A 25,265-nucleotide genomic window follows, 5' to 3' on the forward strand; every position below is an offset into this window, starting at 1 on the left:
AATGGCATGTATATATCACTGTCAAGGTTAAGAAAATCACACAAGTGAGTTTGAACTGTGATAATGCTATATTATCTTGTAAGCACTTCTAAGATGAAAGCATTAAAAATTTGGTTGGAAGTAAAATGTCATCATGATTATCTATCTTTTTTGGCAATTGTTAATGGTGCAGATTCTACTTTACCAAATCTGTATTATCATGCAGAGAGGAAGCCTAGCATAAAGATCTTTATTTAATTTGGATAGGAAAACCTAAGCTCAAAAAAAAAAAAAAACTACCATATACTTATACATATGTAACAGTAGGACCATGTGCAAGTCACAACTCCTCTGAGTTATGAATAGGCAACAATATACTAATGAAAAAAGTTTCTACCTTAATAAAAAGTAATAAATAACTGTGTTTCCTAGTAGAATATACTATGTTGGAGTTGTCAAAAATCTTTGGACATTAGCATATGAGCTCACAAAATATCTGGAAGAATGAAACTAGTGGGGGGAATATGTTAGATCTTATAATAACTTTTTTTAAATAGTAGTCAATGGATCATCTACAATTAGAATTTTATATGCCTATTTTACCATCTATAAAAAAAATGCTTATAGGGAGGAATAGCACTTCCAGACCTCAGATTGTATCTTAAATGGGAAGTCATCAAAATCATCTAGTATTGGTTTTTAAAAATGGAAAAATCCAGAAAGAATCAGAAACAGTGGAATTCAATGTCATAATAGGAAAATATAAATTACTTAGGAAAAAATCTTTTTATGTGATTTAAAATGAACTGCTAGGAAAACTTGAAAGGAGTATGACAAAAAAATAGACAGATCTTACGCAATACCTTATGCAATATTCCACAATACTTTTTAAATGGATACATAACTTTAACATGAATGATCAGATTTTTTAAAAAAATGAGTAGAGAATCAGATCTTATATTTCTCAGCACTATAGATAGGAAATATATTATTAACTAAGTAAGAGAAACAAGGTAAAAGATAAAATGTATAACTTTGATTACATGAAATTGAAACACTTCTTTACAAAATGCATCTAGGATAAGAAAGGATGTATTCAAATCGAGGAGGGAATCTTTGTATCATATTTCTCTGGTGAATGTCTGGTATCCAAGAGATGTAAATAATATGTGTATACATACACACACACACACACACACACACACATATATATATATATGTATGAGTGTGTTAATATTTGTCTTTTTAGATGCACAATATTACATATATATGCACATATATGTGTATAACTAATAGTCATTCCCCAATTGATAAGTGGTACTGAGGTTTAGATTTAGGGAACTAAAATGAAATTAGGGTTTCTGGGGGTCAAGGAGTTAAATGATAAGGTCTAGTAGCAGGTTCGGGGTTCAAGGAACCAAATGGAGACATTAGGCTTCCCTGCAACCCCTCAGGATTTGGCACAAGGATAGGGAGTTTGGGGGACTCCCTTCTGGCAGCACAGAGGTTTTCTATAAAAGAATTTACAGACCCAAAAACCTAGATTGATAAAAGGGTTTATTATGGGAATTGAAAGTAAAGTTAGAAATCCTGACAGAGAGTCATAAAGTCTGGTTAGGGAAATAGGTGAGGGTAAAGAGAAGATGACACTAGAAAGAGTATTCCAGTGGAAGCATAGGGCTGGCATGTTTAGAACCTCTGCAAAGAGAGAATTTTAGTTTGGCTTATTTATATTAGGGGGCTTTGGCTACAAGCTGAAGGGGGCTTGTGAGTGGAGTTCCAAGTTGGCTCTTAGCTGGGTTTCAACTTGAGCTAGAATTTGAATTGAATTCAAGGAGTTTCAGGACTGAGCTGACCCCACCCAGATAACAAGGATGAAATTGTTTGTCCTTTGGGGCAGAGTCCCTCACTGAGACAGAGTTGAAGAATCCTTTAAGGATTTTCAGAATTTCGGGGTCCCCTCTTCAAAAGGACACAATTAGTTTGCAAAAGAATTACAAAGTTTTTACAACTATAGGAAAAAGTTGTGAAATCACTAATGAAATCACTAATAATTAAAGAAATACAAATCAAAACAACCCTGAGACTTTGCCTCATACCTTGCAAATTGACAAAGATCACCAAAAACAAAAAGAAAAAAATGTCTACAGTGACTTTTATTTCTGAAAAGACTGACAATTAATTTGCCTTTGAACAAGAATCTGTGACAGTCTAGGACAATTACCTGTCTTCTATGAGAGATTATAACTGGCGTTTAGTGGAGAAGTCATTTTGCCTTCATGAGGAGAACTAAGTTTAACCATTTTGGAAAACAATTTGGAATCATGAAAACAAAGTGACTAAAATATCCATGCTTCTTGAAGTAGAAACTCCTTTATTATTTATTTATATTATTACATTATAATAATATATATTATTTATACCCCAAAGAAACTATGGATAAGAAGAAAGTCCCCAAATACCCCCAAAATATTTGTAGCAGCACTTTTTGTGGTAGCAAAGAATTAGAAATAAAATAGATGCCCATTGATCAAAGAATGGACAAATGAGTCATGGTTCATGAATGGTACATCTTACTGTTGATATAAGAAATGATATATGTGATGAATACAAAGAAGTATGGAAAGATCTACATATACTGATGCAGAGTGAATTTAGCAGAACCCAGAAAACAATATACATAGTAGCAACAGTAATATAAATGAAAGAACAGCCACACTCCAAAAAAATCAAAAGTTAATGTAACAAAACTATAAAGATCAAGCATTATTTGAATGATGAGATAAAAAAGAGGCATTCCCAACCAATCCTTTCATAGAGGTGGGAGGTCTATAAGTATTACACATTGTACATTCTTTTTCTTTTTTTTTATTATTAAATAGCTTTTTATTTACAAGTTATAAGCATGGGAAATTTTACAGCATTGACAATTGCCAAACCTTTTGTTCCAATTTTTCCCCTCCTTCCCCCGACCCCTTCCCCTACATGGTGACCAGTAGATGTTAAATATATTAAAGTATAAATTAAATACACAATAAGTATACATGACCAAACCATTATTTTGCTGTACAAAAAGAATCAGACTCTGAAATATTGTACAATTAACCTGTGAAGGAAATCCAAAATGCAGGCAGGCAAAAATATAGGGATTGGGAATTCAATGTAATGGTTCTTAGTCATCTCCCAGAGTTCTTTCGCTGGGTATAGCTGGTTCAGTTCATTACTGCTCTATTGGAACTGATTTGGTTCATCTCATTGCTGAAGAATGGCAAGGTCCATCAGAATTGATGATCATATATAGTATTGTTGTTGAATATATTATGATCTCCTGGCCCTGCTTGTTTCACTCAGCACCAGTTCAGGTAAGTCTCTCCAGGCCTTTCTGAAATCATGCTGTTGGTCATTTCTTACCGAAAAATAATATTCTATAATATTCATATACCACAATTCATTCAGCCATTCTCCAATTGATGGGTATCTACTCAGTTTCCAGTTTCTGGCCACTACAAAGAGGGCTGCCACATTGTACATTATTTTTCAACATATTGGTCAGTTGCACTGATTTTTTTTCCCTCTTTAAAAAATACTATTTGTTATATGGAATGTCTTTCTGTATGGAGGCTGCTAGAGGTAAGTAACAGAAGGCATCAATAAAAACTTATTTTTTAAAAAAGAAAAAAGTTAAATATAAAAACATTGTCTGCCTCCTTCAGCCTTGCTCTCCAAAACCCTGCCCTGTTTTATGTGGGAAATACTATTGAAAAATACCTGTACACAGACTTTTGTTACTATATTGTACTGTTAAGAGGAAAGTTAACAGAATCTTGAAAACAGAAAACTTCATCATTATTGTAGAAAGCATTTGTGAGCAACTAAGAGTTAAAGACCATTGTAGGACAAGTCTGGGAGGGAGTTGAAATTGTCATTTCTAGGGTACTTGTGAGATAGAGTATAAACAGAACTCTCCTTCCTGAACAGAATGACAATTAACTGCCTTTGAACAAGAATCTGTGACAGTCTAATATAGTCAGCTGTCTTTTAGAAGAGATTATAACTGGAATTTAGTGGAGAAATTATTTTGCAAAACCTTCATGAGGGGAACTAAATTAGTTTAATCATCTTTCATTCCTGATAAAATTTAACTGAATTAAATTTTATTCTTTAGAAAAAAACCAAATAACTGACATTTCTGAGAATTACCATTGATCCAGTGATTCAGCTTCTTGAGCATATGCTACAAAAAAGTCAAAAATAGAAGCAAAAATCCAATATATGCCAAAATATTCACAATAACTGATGTTGAACCATTTGACAAGTCTAAGGACTTTGATGATGAAAGTTTTCTTTTCTGGGTCTTCACAGAAATGACTATAGTACCTACAGTTGCCGTTACCGGACTATATGTCCAAAGGGATTATTTCACAAAAAGCTATGGAAAAGCCATTAAAAGCATTGCTATACAAACGACTCTGATTATCACAAAGTAACAAATTCAGAAAAAACATGGGAAGTGTTTTATGAATTGATAAAGTTCAAAATAAGAAGTACTAAGAGAACAATATTCACAGTAACTTTACCAAAATAAATTAAAAGATCCATGAAAGAAATTTAAACTCAAGTAACTGAAAGCCAATGAAGGTCATGGAGAATAGATAAAAAAATAAATACTGTACATGTTTTCAGATATGATCTCTATATCGGTTATCTTTGCTTAATCATTTCTTTTAGTCCCAGAGGAATATTCACTGTGGGGAGGGAGTTGAAAATGATTATAATATAAAGTAAGTACATTTGGATGGCAATGAAACTTTGACTGGAAGAAGAGATTAGCTACATCATACAAGCACCACTGTGTAGAAAAAATCTACATAGGAGACAGGAAATTGGTCAGCATTTTCGTCAGCCCTTAGGATATGGTAATCTACTGAGAACTTTACCAAGAATATTATATTAATTTTTTAAATGCTTCCTGTCATCAGAATTGCTAGCTTTTACATGAGTAACATATTAAGTATCTAGCAGAAGAAGCAGATGCAGTTGATACAGTAGATACAGATACCCTGAAATGAGAAACCAGTTTTCTTATTCTTCTGGATTAATTTAATTGTTGGCTTAGAAAATTTTCTGCCTTGCCTATGGACTGCAATAATATTGTTATAAATAGAATAGTTCATCATGTTCAAAAACAAATTTAAAGAAAAAAATTGTCCCTATGGTATAGTTTACTTACTTTCTCTAAAAGAGCTTTTTGAAAATGTTGCCATGTCAAAACTGAAGTTTCCTAAAACATTTCAGATGCAAATTCTGGGTTTTGTCACTCTAAGGAGATATATTTTTTCACACAAAATATAGCTACAAATTAGAAATTATACTTTTTTTTTGACCTGTCCTTTTCCCTCTAGATAAATCTTTTTGCTAACATAAAATTTCTCATGGAAGATTTTTATTACATTACCAATAGTTGTTCTTTATGTCTGCAGGGTATCTTTTGCGGAGTTCTAGCTCACTAGCAGAAACCCTAAATCAAATTGAGAATATTCATCTTTGGGACAGAAATCATCTGTCGCTTAGTTTTGAATCCAGATATTTGTTTGAAGTGTTTCCTGTAGAATTTACACAATGTTCAATATAATTTACTTCACTGGAGTTTTAGTTATATTATTTTATTATGTTATAGTTATATTATTTCCCTTTCCGGACCTACATATGCAAAAATGTTTGTGGCAGCTCTTTTTGTAGTGGCTGGAACTGGAAATTGAGCGGATGCCCATCAATTGGAGAATGGCTAAATAAATTATGATATATGAATGTTATGGAATATTATTGTTCTGTAAGAAATTACTTAGCAGGATGATTTCACAGAGGCCTGGAGAGACTTACATGAACTGATACTAAGTGAAATTAGCAAAACTATAATTTTAATAACAATATATCATATTTATATAACTATAAAATCTATAATTTTTAAAAATTATTTTCTAGTTTAGAACATACACTGCATGCAAAATGGTTATAGAATAAACAGGGTTTTTTAAATGATAATCCTAGTTTTCTTTATTATTTTTATCAGGAAAACTAGCCAATTTTCAAGAATAAATTTAGTAAATGGCAAAAGGAAGAATTAGGTAAAGACAAGGTATGTATTGACCTACATCTATGTTGCAGCTTTTTGAAAAGGCCAAAGAAATTTGCCCAAATATCTTTGAGAAGATCAGACCTATTTATTCAGATCTCACAAAGCCAGATTTGGGCATCAGCAAAGAAGATTTAGAGGAGCTCCTGACCCATACCAATATCATCTTCCACTGTGCAGCAACAGTTCGCTTTGATGATCCACTAAGGTATGTTCCCATTTTTTTCTTTTTAGCAACTAGCAATTCAGAATAGAAGATCATGGCCAATAAACTAAGGAGAAAATCCATCTAATTCAAAGCAATCTGATACGATGTGACAATCAAGCCTTGGGAACCATGCTTTTTTAAAATTAAAATCAAAACAAACAAACCAACAAAAAAAAAAAACATTAGTTTAGTCAGTATCAGTGAAACATCACTTTTTATTTTGTTTCACAACCGACTTAACCAAAATACCAGTCCTGTAGTATAGTGGCTTTCTTAGGCTTCCATAAGTTTTTACTTGTAGTTAAAACCATCATTATTTAATTGCAAATCGAGGTCACAAAGAATGTTTCTTTTCCCTCGAGATCAGAAATTAAAGAAAGATTGAAAGTGGGGGAGAAGGTGATAATGGAAGTAATATGCTGTTGAAATAGGAAGGGATAGAATCAAGGATTTATTTAAAGTAGTTAGTTTTCAGAAGGAAAAAGAGCATCTTTTCATCCAAATCTATGTGAAGGAAATATATGAGGGGTGGGGCCTTTTGGTGAATGGTTTCAATATTTTAAATGAAGTATGAAGCAAGACTGAGAATGAGAAGGTAGGATTTGGAATACTACACAAGGGCTTGAGAAAAGATTAAAAAAAAAGTTTGGAACAGCTATTCTAGTGAATGGGATAACAAATTATTTGGAGGAAATAGAATATTATATAATAATAAAAATTATGTGCATGAATAGCAAGGAAAATACTAGTTTCACTAAATGATGGAAACCTTGTGGACAAGTGACCACTACATTGGACTAGGTAACCTGTAAGATCCTTCCCAAATTTAAGGGTCTTTAATTCTAGATTCTAAGCTTCCCCTAAACATATTCAATCTATAGTACCATTTACACAAACCTGCTATATTTCCTATGCCTGTATTCCATTTCCATGATGTCTGAATTGCATGGAACTTTGCTGATTTGCTCAATATTTTATATATATATATATATATATATATATATATATATATATATATAGTACATATACCTATATAGTCATCATTATACAAGTATTGAATACTATATTTTTTCAAGTATAATCTACATTATGAAAGGCAATGTGGCATAATGGACAGAAATCTGCCTTTGAAGGAGCCTAGAAAAACTTGGGTTCAAGTCCTCCCTTTAACAATTTCTTGACAGCAAATCACTTAAACTCTCATCCCTCTAGGTGAGTCTTTAGTACAAGTAGCAGAGAAGGCACTAAGTTTATTTGTAGAAGAAGTTTTTTCATCTAGAAGTTCCCTCTACCGAATCAATCAAAGGTTTAGACCTTATCAGTATCGTTATGATTGATTTTAGTATTTAGTTGGTACAGCCAATATAAGCTTTTATAAAATTTGATTATTGCAGTAACCACCATTACAGGACTACAAAATCACAAAATGAACCCCTATGATTTTCTTTCTGTCTCCTATAGACATGCTTTGCAACTCAACGTCATTGCCACCCAGCAGCTTCTGTTCATGGCCAGCCAGATGTTAAAGCTTGAAGTCTTCATCCATTTCTCCACTGCCTATTCCAACTGTAACTTGAAGCACATTGATGAAGTTATTTACCCATGTTCCGTGGAACCCAAGAAATTGATTGATTCAGTAGAGTAAGTTGTAACAATATGATTTTCCCTATTCCACCTCCACTTGTTTGAGTTTTCTATAGAAATCATCCCCTGCTTACCACTCTCCAAGGGTATAAAGTTAGTTATTCATGTAAGATTCCCTTTAATTATGCTGGAGAACATATACCTTGCCATTGCCCCTAGCTGCTACTATTTCAGTGCAGGAAAGATAATTTTGGATTTGTGGATATAGTGTTCTTGTTTGGTTTTTCTGGAGGTCTTGGGAACAGCCTTCTTTTCAGTTCAGTAATCACCACAAGAACAGCCAGGTGTTAAAGTCCAAATCCTTTATTATCTCCTTCACAATCTTTTTTTTTTTTTTTTTTTTTTTTTTTGTCTGGGCCCTGGACCAGCTTTCTGGAGAGCCTTTCAAGGGGCCAGATTTCTGGAAAGTGTTTCAGACCAGCCTTAGTTTCAGTGGGGGAAGTGCAGAAGGACAGCCACCAGGATCCTTACTGAAGATGGAATTGACTCTGGTTGAGTTTGTCCCTGCTTATATGATATGTTTTAATTACATCATCGTAGGTGTGAATCTTGTAGAACTATATTTAGTACTAAGTACTGAATTAGAGAACTGTTAATCACCATGTTAAACTAGATATCATTGTCTTTATCAATTCCACTGAATTAGCACCTTGTAAGAATCCTTGTTTTAAATGCAGAGTTCTGGCCCATAAACATGTGGACATAAGGAAAGGGAGATGGAAAAAAGTTAGCAAAATCCCCAAAGAAAGGCCCAAGCTTCCACAGATCTCCACTTTGAAAATATCAGAAAAGGCAAAATTCTACATTTTCTAATGAAAGCATATCCCCCAAAAGGTAAGATAAGATTGGTGAAAAAAAATTGATAAGAAAAATAGTACTAGCTAGAATCAGGATAATTTCTCCTAAAAAGAACAGGAATTTCCTTTTATTTTTTTGTTATAAGCTATTTTTCTATTTTAAGATAGTGAGCAAAAACTATCAAGCTCCTTGAACTATCCAGGTGGAGTAATCCATGCTTTCTCTTTAACCATTCAGCAAAAATAATTCTCTATTTCTGTTATCTTCTCCAGGAATCACTTTCTTTTAAAGACATTGACCTGCTCTTAGAAACACTTAGTGTTTCCACATTCTACTTCTTTCCTTCTACACAATCTATGCTTCTATAATAAGGTTATTTTATTTTTAACTGTTTCTAAAGAATATTAAAAGAAGTCATAAGCATGAATAATTGGCCACTTCAATATGAGATTGTTTTAAATAGCAGTTTCATTCATTCCCAAAATGAATTTCAGTTCCCAAAAATGCAAACTGAATTCAGGTGAAATGATTCAGTTCAATCATATAGACTATGTAATCATAGTCTACACATATAAAGATAAAGTTTTCATTTTTAATCCAAAAATATCTAGGACATTGTAGAATCAAAGTTATCTAATTATTCTAGAGAACACACCAAAAAATGTAAATAATGTGCTTAACTGGGAGTCCATATGTATATTTTGGGGTTGGGGACAATACTCCCTAGAATCCACTATTTGTCAGGATGACTTAGAAAGGAAAAAGCTGGTATCTGAGTCCCTATGTCCAGATTGCAAAGAAAGATCTTAACACATTTTTATAATAGAATATGAGGTTTATTAAATTATAGAATTTTTAGAACTTGAAGAAACTTAGGGATAACAATAATAATAATGGTAGAGAGTACTCATGTGGCATTTTAAGGTTTTCAAAGTTAATATAATATAAATGTTATTGAATTTTATACTTACATCCCTAAGAGGTAGTTGCTATTATTCTCATGTTACAAAAGAGGAAACTGAGGCAAATGGGTCAAGTAACTTGCCCATAATCACCTCCAGATTTGAACTAAAGTCTTCCTATCTCTCTTTTTTTTTTTTATTTAATAGCCTTTTATTTACATGATATATACATGGATAATTTTACAGCATTAACAATTGCCAAACCTCTTGTTCCAATTTTTCACCTCTTACCCCCCCCCCCACCCCCTCCCCTAGATGGCAGGATGACCAGTAGATGTTAAATATATTAAAATATAAATTAGATACACAATAAGTATACCCAACCAAAACGTTTATTTTGCTGTACAAAAAGAATCAGACTCTGAAATATTGTACAATTAGCTTGTGAAGGAAATCAAAAATGCAGGTGTGCATAAATATAGGGATTGGGAATTCAATGTAATGGTTTTTAGTCATCTCCCAGAGTTCTTTTTCTGGGCATAGCTAGTTCAGTTCATTACTGCTCCATTAGAAATGATTTGGTTGATCTCGTTGCTGAGGATGGCCTGATCCATCAGAACTGGTCATCATCTAGTATTGTTGTTGAAGTATATAATGATCTCCTGGTCCTGCTCATTTCACTCAGCATCAGTTCGTGTAAGTCTCTCCAGGCCTTTCTGAAATCATCCTGTTGGTCATTTCTTACAGAACAGTAATATTCCATAATTTTCATATACCACAATTTATTCAGCCATTCTCCAACTGATGGACATCCATTCAGTTTCCAGTTTCTAGCCACTACAAAAAGGGCTGCCACAAACATTCGTGCACATACAGGTCCCTTTCCCTTCTTTATAATCTCTTTGGGATATAATCCCAGTAGTAACACTGCTGGATCAAAGGGTATGCACAGTTTGATAACTTTTTGAGCATAGTTCCAAACTACTCTCCAAAATGGTTGGATTCGTTCACAACTCCACCAACAATGCATCAATGTCCCAGTTTTCACGCATCCCCTCCAACAATCATCATTATTTTTTCCTGTCATCTTAGCCAATCTGACAGGAAGTCTTCCTATCTCTAAGTCAAGTGTTTCTTTCCTCTGCCACCATTCAGCCCCAATACAAAAGGTTTTTTGCATCTCAAACTCACAAATTTGTCTCCAAGCCTGGACACGTCTGTCTTGGGATGTTTGTTTGCCTAAGATCAAGAAATTTAAAAAAGAAAAGAAAAGAAAAGAAAAGAAAAGAAAAGAAAAGAAGCAGCCTAAACCTAGGCTTAGGCTAGCCTAGGCAGTATGTATGTTTTCTATGTGAAAATAATAAGCCCCCTTTCTCCCACCCTCTTCTCAGGAAGCAGCTCAAATCCTGACAATGATTCCTTTTTATACATTCTCCAAGTCATCAGCTGTTCTAGCCCTAAAGAGAATTCTGTAATTTCAAAATATAAGACCTTTGGGGCAGCTAGGTGGCTCAGTGGATAGAGCACCAGCCGTGAAGTTAGGAGAACCTGAGTTCAAATCTGTTCTCAGACACTTAACACTTCCTGGCTGTGTGACCCTGAGCAAGTCACTTAACCCCAACTGCCTCAACAACAACAACAACAAAATATATATATATATAAAAGACCTTTACCTCGGCATACTCATGTGGTCAAAAATATCAGTTATAATCATTATCATCATGAATATCATCTTTTCATTCTTATTTTATTCAATGGGGTTTAGAGAAAAACATCCCTGGAACAAGTTACTATTCAGTTATTTATTTTATGTTTATAAGTCATTACATAGGATAAAAATAATTTTTATAGGTGAATGAAAATATTAAAGACAAATTTAACTTCTATAGGTTGACTATCAAATCCTCAGTATGACAATAGCTATAGGCAGGGTGATGAGTAATAAATAATTCATCCTATTCCTGTAAAAGTTTTATTACTATAAGATTATTCAATAAAGTACTAGAAGCATCTCTAGAAAGACATATCAAATGACTGCAAATATGTAGTAGAAACTTGCTGTCCTTTATAAAGTAACAAATTATTATTATTAAAGCAATATTATTATCTATTTCATTCTATCTTTTGTAATGTAGTCCAGAGTAAAAGCATTCTGGAAGGAATTAATTTCCTATTTTTTTATATTTAACATTTTATAACTTATTTTAAAAATGGATAAACTAGTATTTTTAATTGAAGTTTTTATTTTCAAAATATATGCAAGGATAATTTTTCAATACTGACCCTTGAAAAATCTTGTGTTCTCATTTTTCCCCTTACCCCCATCCCCTTCCCTAGATGGCATGTAATCCAATATATGTTAAATATGGTAAAAATACATGCTAAATCCAATATAGGCATATATATTTATACCATTACCTTGCTGCATAAGAAAAATCAGATCAAGGGAGAACTCGCCACTAATGAAGAGGAAATTAGAGCAATAATTAGGAATTATTTTGCCCAACTTTATGGCAATAAATTCGACAACTTAAATGAAATGGAAGAATACCTTCAAAAATATAGCTTGCCCAGATTAACAGAGGAAGAAGTAAATATCCTAAACAGTCCCATCTTAGAAAAAGAAATAGAACAAGCTATTAACCAACTCCCTAAGAAAAAATCCCCAGGACCAGATGGATTTACATGTGAATTCTACCAAACATTTAAAGAACAATTAACCCAATGCTATATAAACTATTTGAAAAAATAGGGACTGAAGGAGTCCTACCAAACTCCTTTTATGACACAGACATGGTACTGATACCTAAACCAGGTAGGCTGAAAACAGAGAAAGAAAATTATAGACCAATCTCTCTAATGAATATCAATGCTAAAATCTTAAATAAAATATTAGCAAAAAGATTACAGAAAATCATCCCCAGGATAATACACTATGATCAAGTAGGATTTATACCAGGAATGCAGGGCTGGTTCAATATTAGGAAAACTATTAGCATAATTGACTATATCAATAAGCAAACTAATAAAAACCATATGATCATCTCAATAGATGCAGAAAAAGCATTGATAAATCCAACATCCATTCTAATAAAAACACTTTGAGGTAGAGGAACAAATGGACTTTTTCTTAAAATAGTCAGGCATATATTTAAAACATCAGTAAGCATCATATGCAATGGGAAAAATGGAATCTTCCCAGTAAGATCTAGTGAAGCAAGGTTGCCACTGTCACCATTATTATTCAATATTGTATTAGAAACATAGCTCGCAATAAGAGTCGAAAGTTAAAGGAATCAGAATAGGCAGTGAAAACCAAACTATCCTCTTGAATGATATGAGTATCTTAGAAGAACCTGAGATTCTACAAAAAGCTATTAGAAATAATCATAACTTTAGCTAAGTTGGGTTATAAAATAAATCCCATAAATCCTAGCATTTTTCATCACCAACAATCCAACACAAGAGATACAAAAGAAATTCCATTCAAGAATAACTTCGACAGCATAAAATATTTGGGAATCTATCTACCAAAGGAAAGTCAGAATTATATGAGCTAAATTACAAAAAGCTTTCACAAATAAATCAGACTTAAATAATTGGAAAAATATCAATGCTCCTGATAGGTCAGGAATATAATAAAGATGACAATACTCCTAAACTAATCTATTTATTTGGTGCTATACCAATCAGACTTCAAGAAAATATTTTAATGTCTAAAAAAATAAAACAAATTCATAATGGAAATAAAAAAGTCAAGAATCTCAAAAGAATTAATGAAAAAAAAATCAAATGAAGGTGGCCTAGCTGTACCTGACCTAAAACTATATTATAAAGCAGCAGTCACCAAAACCATTTGGTATTGGCTAAGAAATAGATTAGTTGATGAGTGGAACAGGTTAGGTTCACAAGACAGAATAGTCAACTATAGCAAGAATAGTCAACTATAGCAATTTAGTGTTTGACAAACCCAAAGATCCTCACTTTTGGGATAAGAACTCATTATTTGACAAAAACTGTTGGGATAACTGGAAATTAGTATGGCAGAAATTAGGCATGGACCCACACTTAACACCGTATACCAAGATAAGATCAAAATGGGTCCATGATTTGGACATAAAGAACGAGATTATAAACAAATTGGAGGAACATAGGATAGTTTATCTCTCAGACTTGTGGAAGAGGAAGAAATTTGTGACTAAAGACGAACTAGAGACCATTATTGAACACAAAATAGAAAATTTTGATTACATCAAATTAAAAGCTTCTGTACAAACAAAACTAATGTAAACAAGATTAGAAGGGAAGCAACAAACTGGGAAAACATCTTCACAGTTAAAGGTTCTGATAAAGGCCTCATTTCCAAAATATATAGAGAGCTGACTCTAATTTATAAGAAACCAAGCCATTCTCCAATTGATAAATGGTCAAAGGATATGAACAGACAATTTTCAGATGATGAAATTGAAATCATTACCACTCATATGAAAGTGTTCCAAATCATTATTAATCAGAGAAATGCAAATTAAGACAACTCTGAGATACCACTACACACCTGTCGTGGCTAAGATGACAGGAAAAAATAATGATGAGTGTTGGAGGGGATGTGGGAAAACTGGGACACTGATACATTGTTGGTGGGCTGTGAGCGAATCCAACCATTCTGGAGAGCAATCTGGAATTGTGCCCAAAAAGTTATCAAACTGTGCATACCCTTTAATCCAGCACTGTTTCTACTGGGCTTATACCCCAAGGAGATACTAAAGAAGGGAAAGGGACCAGTATGTGCCAAAATGTTTGTAGCCCTGTTTGTAGTAGCTAGAAGCTGGAAACTGAGTGGATGCCATCAATTAAGAATGGTTGGGTAAATTGTGGTATATAGAATGTTATGGAATATTATTGTTCTGTAAGAAATGACCAACAAGATGAATACAGAAGCTTGGAGAATTACATGAACTGATGCTAAGTGAAATGAAGCAGAACCAAAGAGATCATTATATCGTCCAACAACGATACTGTATGAAGATGTAATCTGATGGAAGTGGATTCTTTGACAAAGAGACCTAATTCAGTTTCAATTGATCAATGATGGACAGAAGCAGCTACACCCAAAGAAAAAACACTGGGAAATGAATGTATACTGTTTGCATTTTTGTTTTTCTTCCCAGGTTATTTCTACCTTCCGAATCCAATTCTCCCTGTGCAACAAGAAAACTGTTTGGATCTGCACACATACATTGTATCTAGGATATACTAGGACATATTCAACATATATAGGACTGCTTGCTATCTAGGGGAAGGGGTGGAGGGTGGGAGGGAAAAATCGGAACAGAAGTGAGTGCAAGGGATAATGTTGTAAAAAAAAAATTACCCTGGCATGGATTCTGTCAATAAAAAGTTACTATAATAAAATAAAAAAAATAAAATAAAATAAAATAATGCAAAAATTAAAAAAAATAAATCAGATCAAAAAGTTAAAAAAAAAGAGAAAGAAAATAAAATTCAAGCAAACCACAACAAAAAAGAGTGAAAATGCTATGTTATGATCCACCCTCAGCTACCACAGTTCTCTCTGTGGGTACAGATGGCTCTCCGCCTCACAGATCCATGGGAACTCGCTTAAATCATGTCATTGTTGAAAAGAACTACATCCATCAGAATTTATCTTCATATAATCTTGTTGTTGCAGTGTATAATGATCTCCTGGTTCTGATCACTTCACTTAGCATCAGTTCATGTAAGTCTCTCCAGGCCTCTCTGAAATCATATTGCTAGTTGTTTCTTATAGAACAATAATATTTCATAACATTCATAAACCATAACTTATTCAGCCATTCTCCAACTGATGCACATCCACTCCGTTTCCAGTTTCTTGTCACTACAAAATGGGCTGCCACAAACATTTTGGCATATGTGAATCCCTTTCTCTCCTTTAAGATCTCTTTGAGATATAAGCCCAATAGAAACACTACTGGATGAAAAAATATGCAGTTTGATAACCCTTTGAGCAAAGCTCCAAATTGTAACCTAGTGGTTTTTTATGCTTGAATAAATCTTAGAATGTAAATATCCTCTGTAGATTCACCAAAAATTACTTTAGTACATTTACAGTTACCCCAGGCAATAAAGCTACTATGTACCTCATCCTATTTTCATAGGACTGTTATCTCCCCTTTATCTTTTTAAATCTTTTGGTTCTATGTAGCTTGAATTGATCATTTAGTATGCCAACATTTATTAGTTTACTCAGCTAGATTCTAAGCTATCTGGTCCTTCCCCCAACCCAAATATTGACAGCTACCACCTTGCAGTTGTTTCTTCCTTTTGGTGATTTTCTTTATCAGTGTCTGCCTGGAATGTGTCTTATTCCCTAATGGTTCTAATGTCTCTCTGTTGGTCAAAGTGACAATGGCATATGTAAATATATATAATATATATATATATATATATATATATATATATTTGATTTAACTTCATGTGATTGTATCCTGTACCTTCTGTAACTATATCACCTGAATCAATTATAAAAATTTATTGTGTTTATTTATTGGCCAGGTGCTGTGCCAAGTGTTGAATATGCTAAAGCAAAAGAGTTCCTGCTCTCACGAAACTTTCATTCTAATGAAGGAAATGATATGCAAATAATTATGTACAAACAGGATATATACAGGATAAAAATATATGTATACATATTTACATATATATACATATATAGAGAGATTATATATATATATATATATATGGCATGAAAATTAAAGGGAACTGAAAAGGGATTTTCTTACATAGATGGTGCTTTAGTTGAGATTTTTTTTTGTTTTATCTTTTTAAGTTACTTTTAATTTAATCGAAAATAGAAATACAAAAAATAAAAATAAAACAAAGCAGAACATTGTCACATGCCCAGCAGAATGTCAGGGAGCATTCAAAATATAACAATGAATTTCTAGTTCGAGAAAGGAAATATAATAGTAAAAGAAATTATATTCATGAGTGTCCATATTTTCTTTACTTCCTTGTAAGTTGTTCTTTTTTATTCCCTGCTGTGCACTTTTTTTATTTTGTTCTTTTTTTCTCCTTTCATCCCCTCACCTCCCCAAGCAAGTTATAGTTAAGCATGGCTGTAAAGTCCAAGCTAGCTCCCTGGAGGCCTCAGGATCATCCAGAGTCAGGATAAACAAAGCCCTTAGTCTTTAGGGGGAGAAGTGAAGGAGATGGACAAAACTGCCAGGAGTTTTGCCAAGGATCCCTCCTTGATTCTAGAGTCCAGAATCTCCACACTTTTCTCTTCCTCATCCTGCAGCCAAATGCAGTTCTCTCGCCTCTCTAACCCCACCCCTTAATACTTACCTACAATTCTCTTAACCCCAAACATTGAGCCAGCATTAACTGAAAAGAGCAATTCTAAACATATGCAAATAGTCACTGTCAAATAGATAATTAGCCTTAAGTGCTCAGTTGTCTGATTCAAGTGCACCTATTCAAAGTTTCAGTCCTTTACACACAGCTATATTTAATAGATGCATACACAGGCACACATACACACACACATACACATACATACCCCATACACATATAGACTTATATGTGTTATACATATATATTCACACCCATCCACAGACCCACACATATACATATATCTATAAACACCTACATAGAGCAACATTCATACATATCTATATATACCCAAACACACACATACACACACACACACACACACACACACATGCATTTATTCATATGTAAACATGCATCTAAAACAAAATTAGTATGGCTGACATATAATGGAAAATTCTCTCCTAATTGAATTTTCAAACTTGACTTTCTCTAAGATCAATGACTATTAGCCATACTTTTTTTCTCTAATAAATTCAACTCCTGACCTATGTTGTGTTCTTTATGCACATCTCTTCTTTCCTATCTCTGCCCAGTGTTCTACTTTAATTCTGCTCTTTAACCTGTCTTGCTATTATTTAACTTCCACCCATCAATGAATTCCTCCCTTTTCTTCTTCCTCCTTCCCTTGGCATCTCCCTCCACTTTTCCCTCCCCTTAATTTCTTTATAAATTTTGGAGAGTGCTATACTCTTCATGGTGTATATGTAATGTTGCCTATTTAACCCATTCCTAATGTGATTGGGTTTTCAGAACTACAAGCTCTCCTCCCCTCCCTAATGCCTCTCTTTCAATTTTTCCTCTGCCTCTCATTTTTGTATAAATCTTTCTTTTGAGCTAACCATAGTTCCTAATTTCAATTGTAGACATATGTGTACATAAACAATTTGTCCACATTATATTCTTTGAATTAATCTTTTTTTTTGCTAAGGCAATTGGGGTTAAATGACTTGCCTAGGGTCGCACAGCTAGGAAGTGTTAAGTGTCTGAAGTCAGATTTGAACTAAGGTCCTCCTGAATTCAGGACTGATGCTCTATCCACTGCACCACCTAGCAGTGGCACCATCTAGCACCTTGAATTAATCTTGAATAATGGTTCTTATATGTTAAATTTTCTACTGATTTCTGGTTTGGTTGATAGAAAGTCCTGAAAATCTGTAAATTCATTGAATGACCATTTTTTTCATTGAATATTGAGTATTGAATATTTCATTGAATGTTATGCTGGATATATTTTTGACTACAAGCCTAGTTATTTTGATTGTTGATATATATGATTCCAGGACCTGCAATCTTTTATTGTAGCTGCTGTTAAGTCCTATACAATTCTAATTGTAGCTCCAGGATATTTGAATTGTTTCTTGTTTCTTGAAAATTTTTCTTTGTGATCTTGGGGTTTTGAAATTTGGCAAAAATATTCCTATGTGCTTTCCACAAAGGATCTCTTTGAGGTGATGATCATGGAGTATTTTTTTTCTATCTCTACATTTTCTTCACGATCCAGGTCAATTTTCTTGGATTATTTCTTGTACTATTGTTTCAAGCTTTCAGGTAGTTCATTTATTCTTATATTTTCTCTTTTGATCCATTCTCCAGATATGTTGTTTTTTGTATGTTATTCTCCTCTATTTTTTCTATCTTTATATTCTGAAATGAAAATGCAGAGTCAAGAGATGCAGTGTCTTAAATGGCAAAAAAAATCCCAATGTTACTGAATAACAAGATTATGTAGAGATGAGTTATAAGAATACTGGAAAGGTGGGAAGGAGCTGAATTATATACCCATACCTTGATCCTTTTATGAGATATAAACACTTTTCTGAGTCAAGAGGGCAACAATGTGAGAAAGCAGATTGGCTATAACCATGATGCTTTAGCTAGCTAAGCCTTGAAGAATTCAAAAGAGTCAAGGCTCGGAACATTTATGGAGTGAGATTCTTTAGTGGTATTGGTAAGAGAGTAAAAGAAATTTCTTTTTCCTCTTCTATCTTCCCACATTGGTAATGACAAATAGTAGCAGAGTGGGACATACTAACAACATCCAACAGTTCAAGTATAGTCTAGGAAACTATAAGAGAGAAGCAGAGAACTTATTTTTCCTGTCCCTGACCCTCTCTGGCCTTCCCTGGCCCTTGTATCAGCCATGCCACTTTGAATCAAAGCTCTTTGAAAAGCCTAAAAACCAGAGGGATCAGGAAAGGCCTCATTCACGAGTTGATATAAACTGTCATAAAGGGAACTATTAATTGTAAGAGAGGGGGCTGAGGAGCAAGGTTATTCCAAGCAAAAGAGACAATCAGTATAGGGCATGGAGATAAGATATAGAATCTCATTTCTGTAGAATATCAAATACGATTTGATTGTTGCTAGGGCAGAGTTGATCAGGAGAGTTAGGATTAGGTTAATTATTTTTCTCTGGTTTTATCCAGAACTTAATGATTGGAAATCAGTAGTACTAATTATACTAGAAAAATACAAGCCTCATCAGTAAATAGACACATATAGGAATAGTCATACAACATCTACAAAGTGTCAGTATCAGGCTTCAAAGCCAAAGTGGTGAGTGGATGTGAAGTGATAAAAGAGTTGTCGGAGTAGATATAGGACTAGGAATAGTGATCTGATGGTTGTGTGAAGGCCATGGAAGCCTGTTGCTACAAAGAATGTTGAGCCATAAATGCCATCTGAGATGGTAAATGGTGCTTCATAGTATTCTATGGCAATTCACTAGAGTATAGACTGCATGGGGTCAGGGGGGTAATGTGAAATTAGTCTAGAAACTAGATTTGTTGGAACCAGATCCTGAAGGCAATTTAAAGCTCCTGGAGCAGGGTAGTGTCGTGGTTCAATCTGTTTTGGGAATTTGGTGGCCCAGAGAGAATTACTTTCTCAATATCACACATCTCAAACTGAGGTCCTCTGGAAGAGCAACATGATAAAGTGAGCAGAAGAATGTTCACCTTGGAATCACTGAGACCTAAATTCAAATCCAACTTCTGATGTTAATTAGTTTTGGATGCATGGGCAAGTTACTTAACTTCTTCATCTATCAAAGTTGATATACAATACCTACAGTATTGTATCTACAATTTATTATGAAGCTAAAATAAGATTTTATATATATAAAACACCTTGCCAACTTTTAAATGACATAGATCTTTTTTTTTAATGCAGAAGTCTTTTTTATTGCACTATGTTTGTTCCTTCTGGAGTTCAGTACCCTCATTTGTAAAATGAAGAGATTAGGCCACGTTAGACTTCTGAGACCTTCCAGTCCTAAATCTGTTTTTTGTTAGCCTAAGAAAATGTACAATGTGTATTTAACTGAATTCTCTCAATAAAAATATATATTATGAAGCATGTTATATGTAAGAAGCTGAATGGACAACTTGGAAGTCAGAAATTGAGTTCAAATCTAGACCTCAGTTACTTACTAGTTGTGTGACCCTGGGCAAATCATTTGATTTCCATATGCCTCAGTTGCCTCATCTGTTAAATGAGGAAAATAAAAGTACCTACTATACAGTTATTATGAGGCTCAAGTGGATTAATATACAGAAAGAACTTTTGAAAGTGTTATATAAGTGCTAACTATTATTATTAGTGTTGTTATTGTTATGTTATGGGTAATAAAACTATGAAGAAAGGGAAGAGAGATAGAATCAGCTGGATTTATCTCAGCCAGCTTCCAGAAGGAGCAAGAACTAGGAGAGCTTACTAGATGGGAGCAACAGTATAAAGAAAGGCATCACAAAAAATTTTAATAACTCTACTCTCTATTATACAAAGCTGGCATACCAAAATTCTGAATCTCACAACTCACTGAGATGGTACAAAGGATATCACAGGACCAGAAGTCAGGAGGAACTAAATTCAAATCCAGACTTGCTGAACCCTCTTGGGGCTATTTATTCACTTTTGGTATTCACCTGGCACTCAGCTTTCACTTGTGGCTCCAAGAAAGTATAGCATGCACAGTAGTCACACCCCAGTAAAACTATCTCAACAGATGGGCTAAGGTTGAGAGTAATGAAAAGCCTGCAATGTATGTTCCAAGCATGTGCAGACTTCCCCCTGGTGGAACAGGTGGTTGGAAACAATATATTCCAACAACCATGTAGGTAACTGAAGCACGTGTTCTGGAGTGCTTTATCTTGGTCATACATCAAAGATGCCAAAGTCATTCACCACATCCCAAGTCATTACTAGTTGTCTTGACGTTTGTCTTAACACTGAATTTTGATGATTCTGGAAGAGAAATTGAAGCTGGCAGTTTTGTGTAGCTCTGCCTCACATAGATCTAATTCACACAAAACTCAAGACATCACCCCTGCATATAGTCCTCTTTGAAAATGAACAGTGAGACCCATGTGTGCAAAAATATTTGTAGCAGCTTTTTTGTAGTGACAAGGAACCAAAAATTGAGTGAATACTCATCAGTTGAGGAATGGCTCAATAACTTATGGTGTATGGATGTAATACAATATTATTTTTCTATAAGAAATGAACAGGCTGATTTTAGAAAAGCTTGGAAAGACATATGAACTGAAACTAAGTGAAATGAGCAGAAGCAAGTGGATATCATACACAATAATGGCAAATTTATGTGATGACTAACCATGATGGACTTAGCAATTCTTAGCAATGAGTCAATTTCAATAGACTTGGGATGGAAAATGCCATCCATATTCAGAGGGAGAACTACGGAAACTGAATGTGGATAGAAGCATATAATTTTTACCTTTTTTTTTTGTTTGGTTTTTCTTATGTTTTTTTTTCCTTTTTTTTCCTTTTGTTCTGATGACAAATATGGAAATATGTTTTAAATGATTGTATATGTATAACTTTTATCAGATTGCTGTTGTCTTGGGGTGGGGAGAGATGAGAGAAGGAGGGAAAATTTTTGGAACTCAAAATCTTACAATAATGAATATTGAAGACTATCTTTACATGTAAATGGAAAAATCAAATACTATTGATAAAATGGAGAAAAAAGATAATGAACAATGAACAACAATGTGAACCTAGACAAGTCACTTAATTTGTTTTCTCATCTGTAAAATGGAGATAATAATAGCATGCACTTCCTAAGGCTATCATGAGAATAAAATGAGATAATATCTGTAAAGTGTTTCACTAACCTTAAAGCATTATGTAAATGCTAGCTTCTGATTTTCTGTATAAACCTTTTTTTTTCTTGATCTGTTTAATAGATACCAATAGAAGTTTTTGGTTTTTTATTTTGTTTTTTGTTTTTTTTTTACTTTCCCTGCCCTCCAGGTGGTTAGATGATTCAATCATTGAAGAAATCACACCTAAATTGATCGAAAATCGACCCAACACTTATACATATACTAAGGCCTTGGGAGAGATGGTGGTGTATCAAGAACGTGGGAACCTAAATATTGCTATCATAAGACCATCCATTGTTGGAGCTAGCTGGCAGGAACCTTTTCCAGTAAGTCTAGCTAATCTAAAAATTTTCTGGTTTTGCTTCCTGCTTCTTTCAGACTTTGACAGCCTTCTTTCCTGCTCAGGGTTTAAGAAATATCCCAAGGAACTTAATGAGATGAGCTTGTGATGTTCTGAACACTGATCCAATTCAAGCAAAATTTCAATGAATGAATTTAGGAATTCTTGCCTGGGGATCCAGGCACTCCCAATACTGACAACGGCCTTAGTTGGGGTGAGTTTAAATGAACTCCCCATATTATTCCTTCCCCAGTCTCAAAAAAGCTCTTGGATTTTAGTTGTCTAGGATAGAACTGGGGATTTCTTGTGTCACCAGCCTCAGATTCTAGGAAATAAGGAAGTAATATGAGCGGGGGAAAAAAAGACTTGGCACTAGCTTGTGCTCATGCCTGGAAATAGTGATACCTGGTATAGTGATTTATACCTATTAAGCTACACTCCTAGGTTCTCATTCTATGGTCACTACAACCTATGAGGTTTCGTGTCTCAAGAAACTAACACAAATAAAAGAATTACTTGATTTTTCCAAAGCCAACACAGCTTGTTGGTGGGAAAGCTAAGTTAAGAATCCAAGCTTCTATCCATGTCCTGATTTACTATTCTTTCCACTAGCTACATTGTCTGTTTCAGCCTATAGAACCACTGCTCATGGGAATGAAATGCTAAGTTGAAGCCATCCTGAATCACTCCAAGATGACTAGCTAGAACTGGACCAGTTTCAAGAATATAGGAATTTTAATAATCAGTTTATGACTTTTAGCTTCATTCATTAGTGTTTGGGGCATCTCAATATAGAAGCAATAGTTATTATTATTCTTATTTGGTGAGGCATTTGGGTTTAAGTAACTTGCCCAGAGTCACACAGCTAGAGAGTGTGAAGTGTCTTAGGTCCTCCTGACTTCAGGCTGGTGCTCTATCTGGTCTTACTCCTAGAAATAGTTTTAAGTGAAAGAAGTATGGTATATTTACTTTCCTTGAGTTTCTTTCTTTCTTTGGCAATTAGGGTTAACTGATTTGCCCAAGGTGAGGTCAAATTTGAACTCAGGTCCTCCTGAATTCAGGAGGCTTATATTCTATCTACTGCACCATCTAGCTACTCCTTGCCTTGTGTTTCAAAAGAAAGTTCCCATGATCTACAGGGTAGGTAAGCTTTATATAATGTGTGTGTGTGTGTGTGTGTGTGTGTGTGTGTACATAAAAGAGCAAGTGAATTGAATAACTTGAAGAATTCTATTGATCTAAAGACTAAAAATAATCGAGTTACATCATATGGCACTTAAAAGGTGAATTTAAATATGTGGGCTGAAGAAAAAAAAGAGAGAAAATTTCTCTTGGCCATCCTCTTCAATGAGTGTAGGCTCTAAAGTGAGCAGGAGGAAAGAGAATTGTTTCCTGCTCCTTGAGTTGGTCTTGGTTCTTTCACAATTTCCACAGTGCAAAGCATCTTGCAGGACCAAGTGTGACTCTAGATTCTCCTATTCATAGTATCTGTGGGGTTTTGTTGTTTATTTTGATTTGGTTTAGCTTAGATTGATAAAGGTAACAAGAAATAAATTCTTAAATGGTCTTTCAAGCTTTCCAAGATCAACTAAAAATTGTCCAAGGTGTTTCCCTTTGACTTTCTTGTGTCTTTTCTTGCTTGACTAGAATGAAACAGAAAGAAGAAACTTTTATGTCATGAATTATTCAGTCCTTAATATGATAACACTTATGTGTAAATATTCTTTGATAGTATTTTCTCCCAATCATAAGCTTACCTGCCAACCTATTTTTGTTTTCTTCTGTTTGATTTGAAATCCTAGTTTAGCCCTTTCCCCTGATCAGTCATTTAGCTGGATGTAGATAAAATTTGTAATCATTTGTTTTTATAATAATCATCCTGAATCTGACTATGATGCAGAGGGAACTCTGCATCTAAATCTACCTTATACCCTTTTCTAGTTATAGTTATATAAAAATAATATATGGAATTTTATGGGCAATTTAATGGATTATGAAGGGTAATTTTGACTTTAAAAGCCTTTAATACTAAACCCCTAAAAATGCCTCTATACAAATTTTTTTCTCCACTGTTCCCAAATTAAAATTCAACTTTTGCTATTCAGTTCTATAGAATTTTTATATTCCCTGGCTTGGCAGGAATTGAACAAAGCTAGTGCATTTCTTGAAAGTGCTTACATTTTCAGAAAAAGAAAAATCTCATAGATTATGCTCTGTGTAAAATGTAGAATTTTCTTTTCCAGGGTTGGGTTGATAATTTAAATGGACCAAATGGACTCATTATTGCGGTATGTATAATGGTGAAACAATAATTTGTTTCTCTAGGATTTAAGCAGCAGTAACAATAGTTTATACATATATACATATATATACATATACACACACTATATCTATATATGTATTTATGCACACTATATATAGTATGTGTATACACATATACAATACACATATAAATAAAATACTAAGTAGTATAAATGTCTATATATATATATATACACACATATACTATGTTTAGTATATGTTTATATAGAAAGACTATATATAAATCTAGGAGAGATATATATTATAAAAGAAAGGTCTATGAGACTTGATGATCTTGAAGCTTTCACGTGCTTTTATTTAATGTACTTTGCCCCCAAGATTGTCACCAAAAAAGATACTATAACCAAACCTAGTAGCCTCTGAAGTGGTATTTTTCCAGATTCAGATCTTCATATTTTTGTTTTCATTTTTGATT

The 25,265-nt window shown here is 33.8% G+C and overlaps 1 protein-coding gene across 3 annotated transcripts in view; it reads left to right on the forward strand.

The window, feature by feature from the left end:
* FAR2 (fatty acyl-CoA reductase 2) overlaps positions 1-25,265 on the forward strand; it is a 174,809-nt gene that overhangs the window by 108,278 nt on the left and 41,266 nt on the right. For all 3 annotated transcript variants that reach the window (XM_031938106.1, XM_031938104.1, XM_031938105.1), the window contains exons 3-6: positions 6,145-6,320; positions 7,782-7,961; positions 22,337-22,514; positions 24,772-24,816. In XM_031938106.1, the coding sequence (XP_031793966.1) occupies positions 6,145-6,320; positions 7,782-7,961; positions 22,337-22,514; positions 24,772-24,816 (579 nt within the window). The remainder of the gene's footprint in view (positions 1-6,144; positions 6,321-7,781; positions 7,962-22,336; positions 22,515-24,771; positions 24,817-25,265) is intronic.

The sequence above is a fragment of the Sarcophilus harrisii genome, chromosome 5 (assembly GCF_902635505.1).
Source record: "Sarcophilus harrisii chromosome 5, mSarHar1.11, whole genome shotgun sequence".
NCBI lineage: Eukaryota > Metazoa > Chordata > Mammalia > Dasyuromorphia > Dasyuridae > Sarcophilus > Sarcophilus harrisii.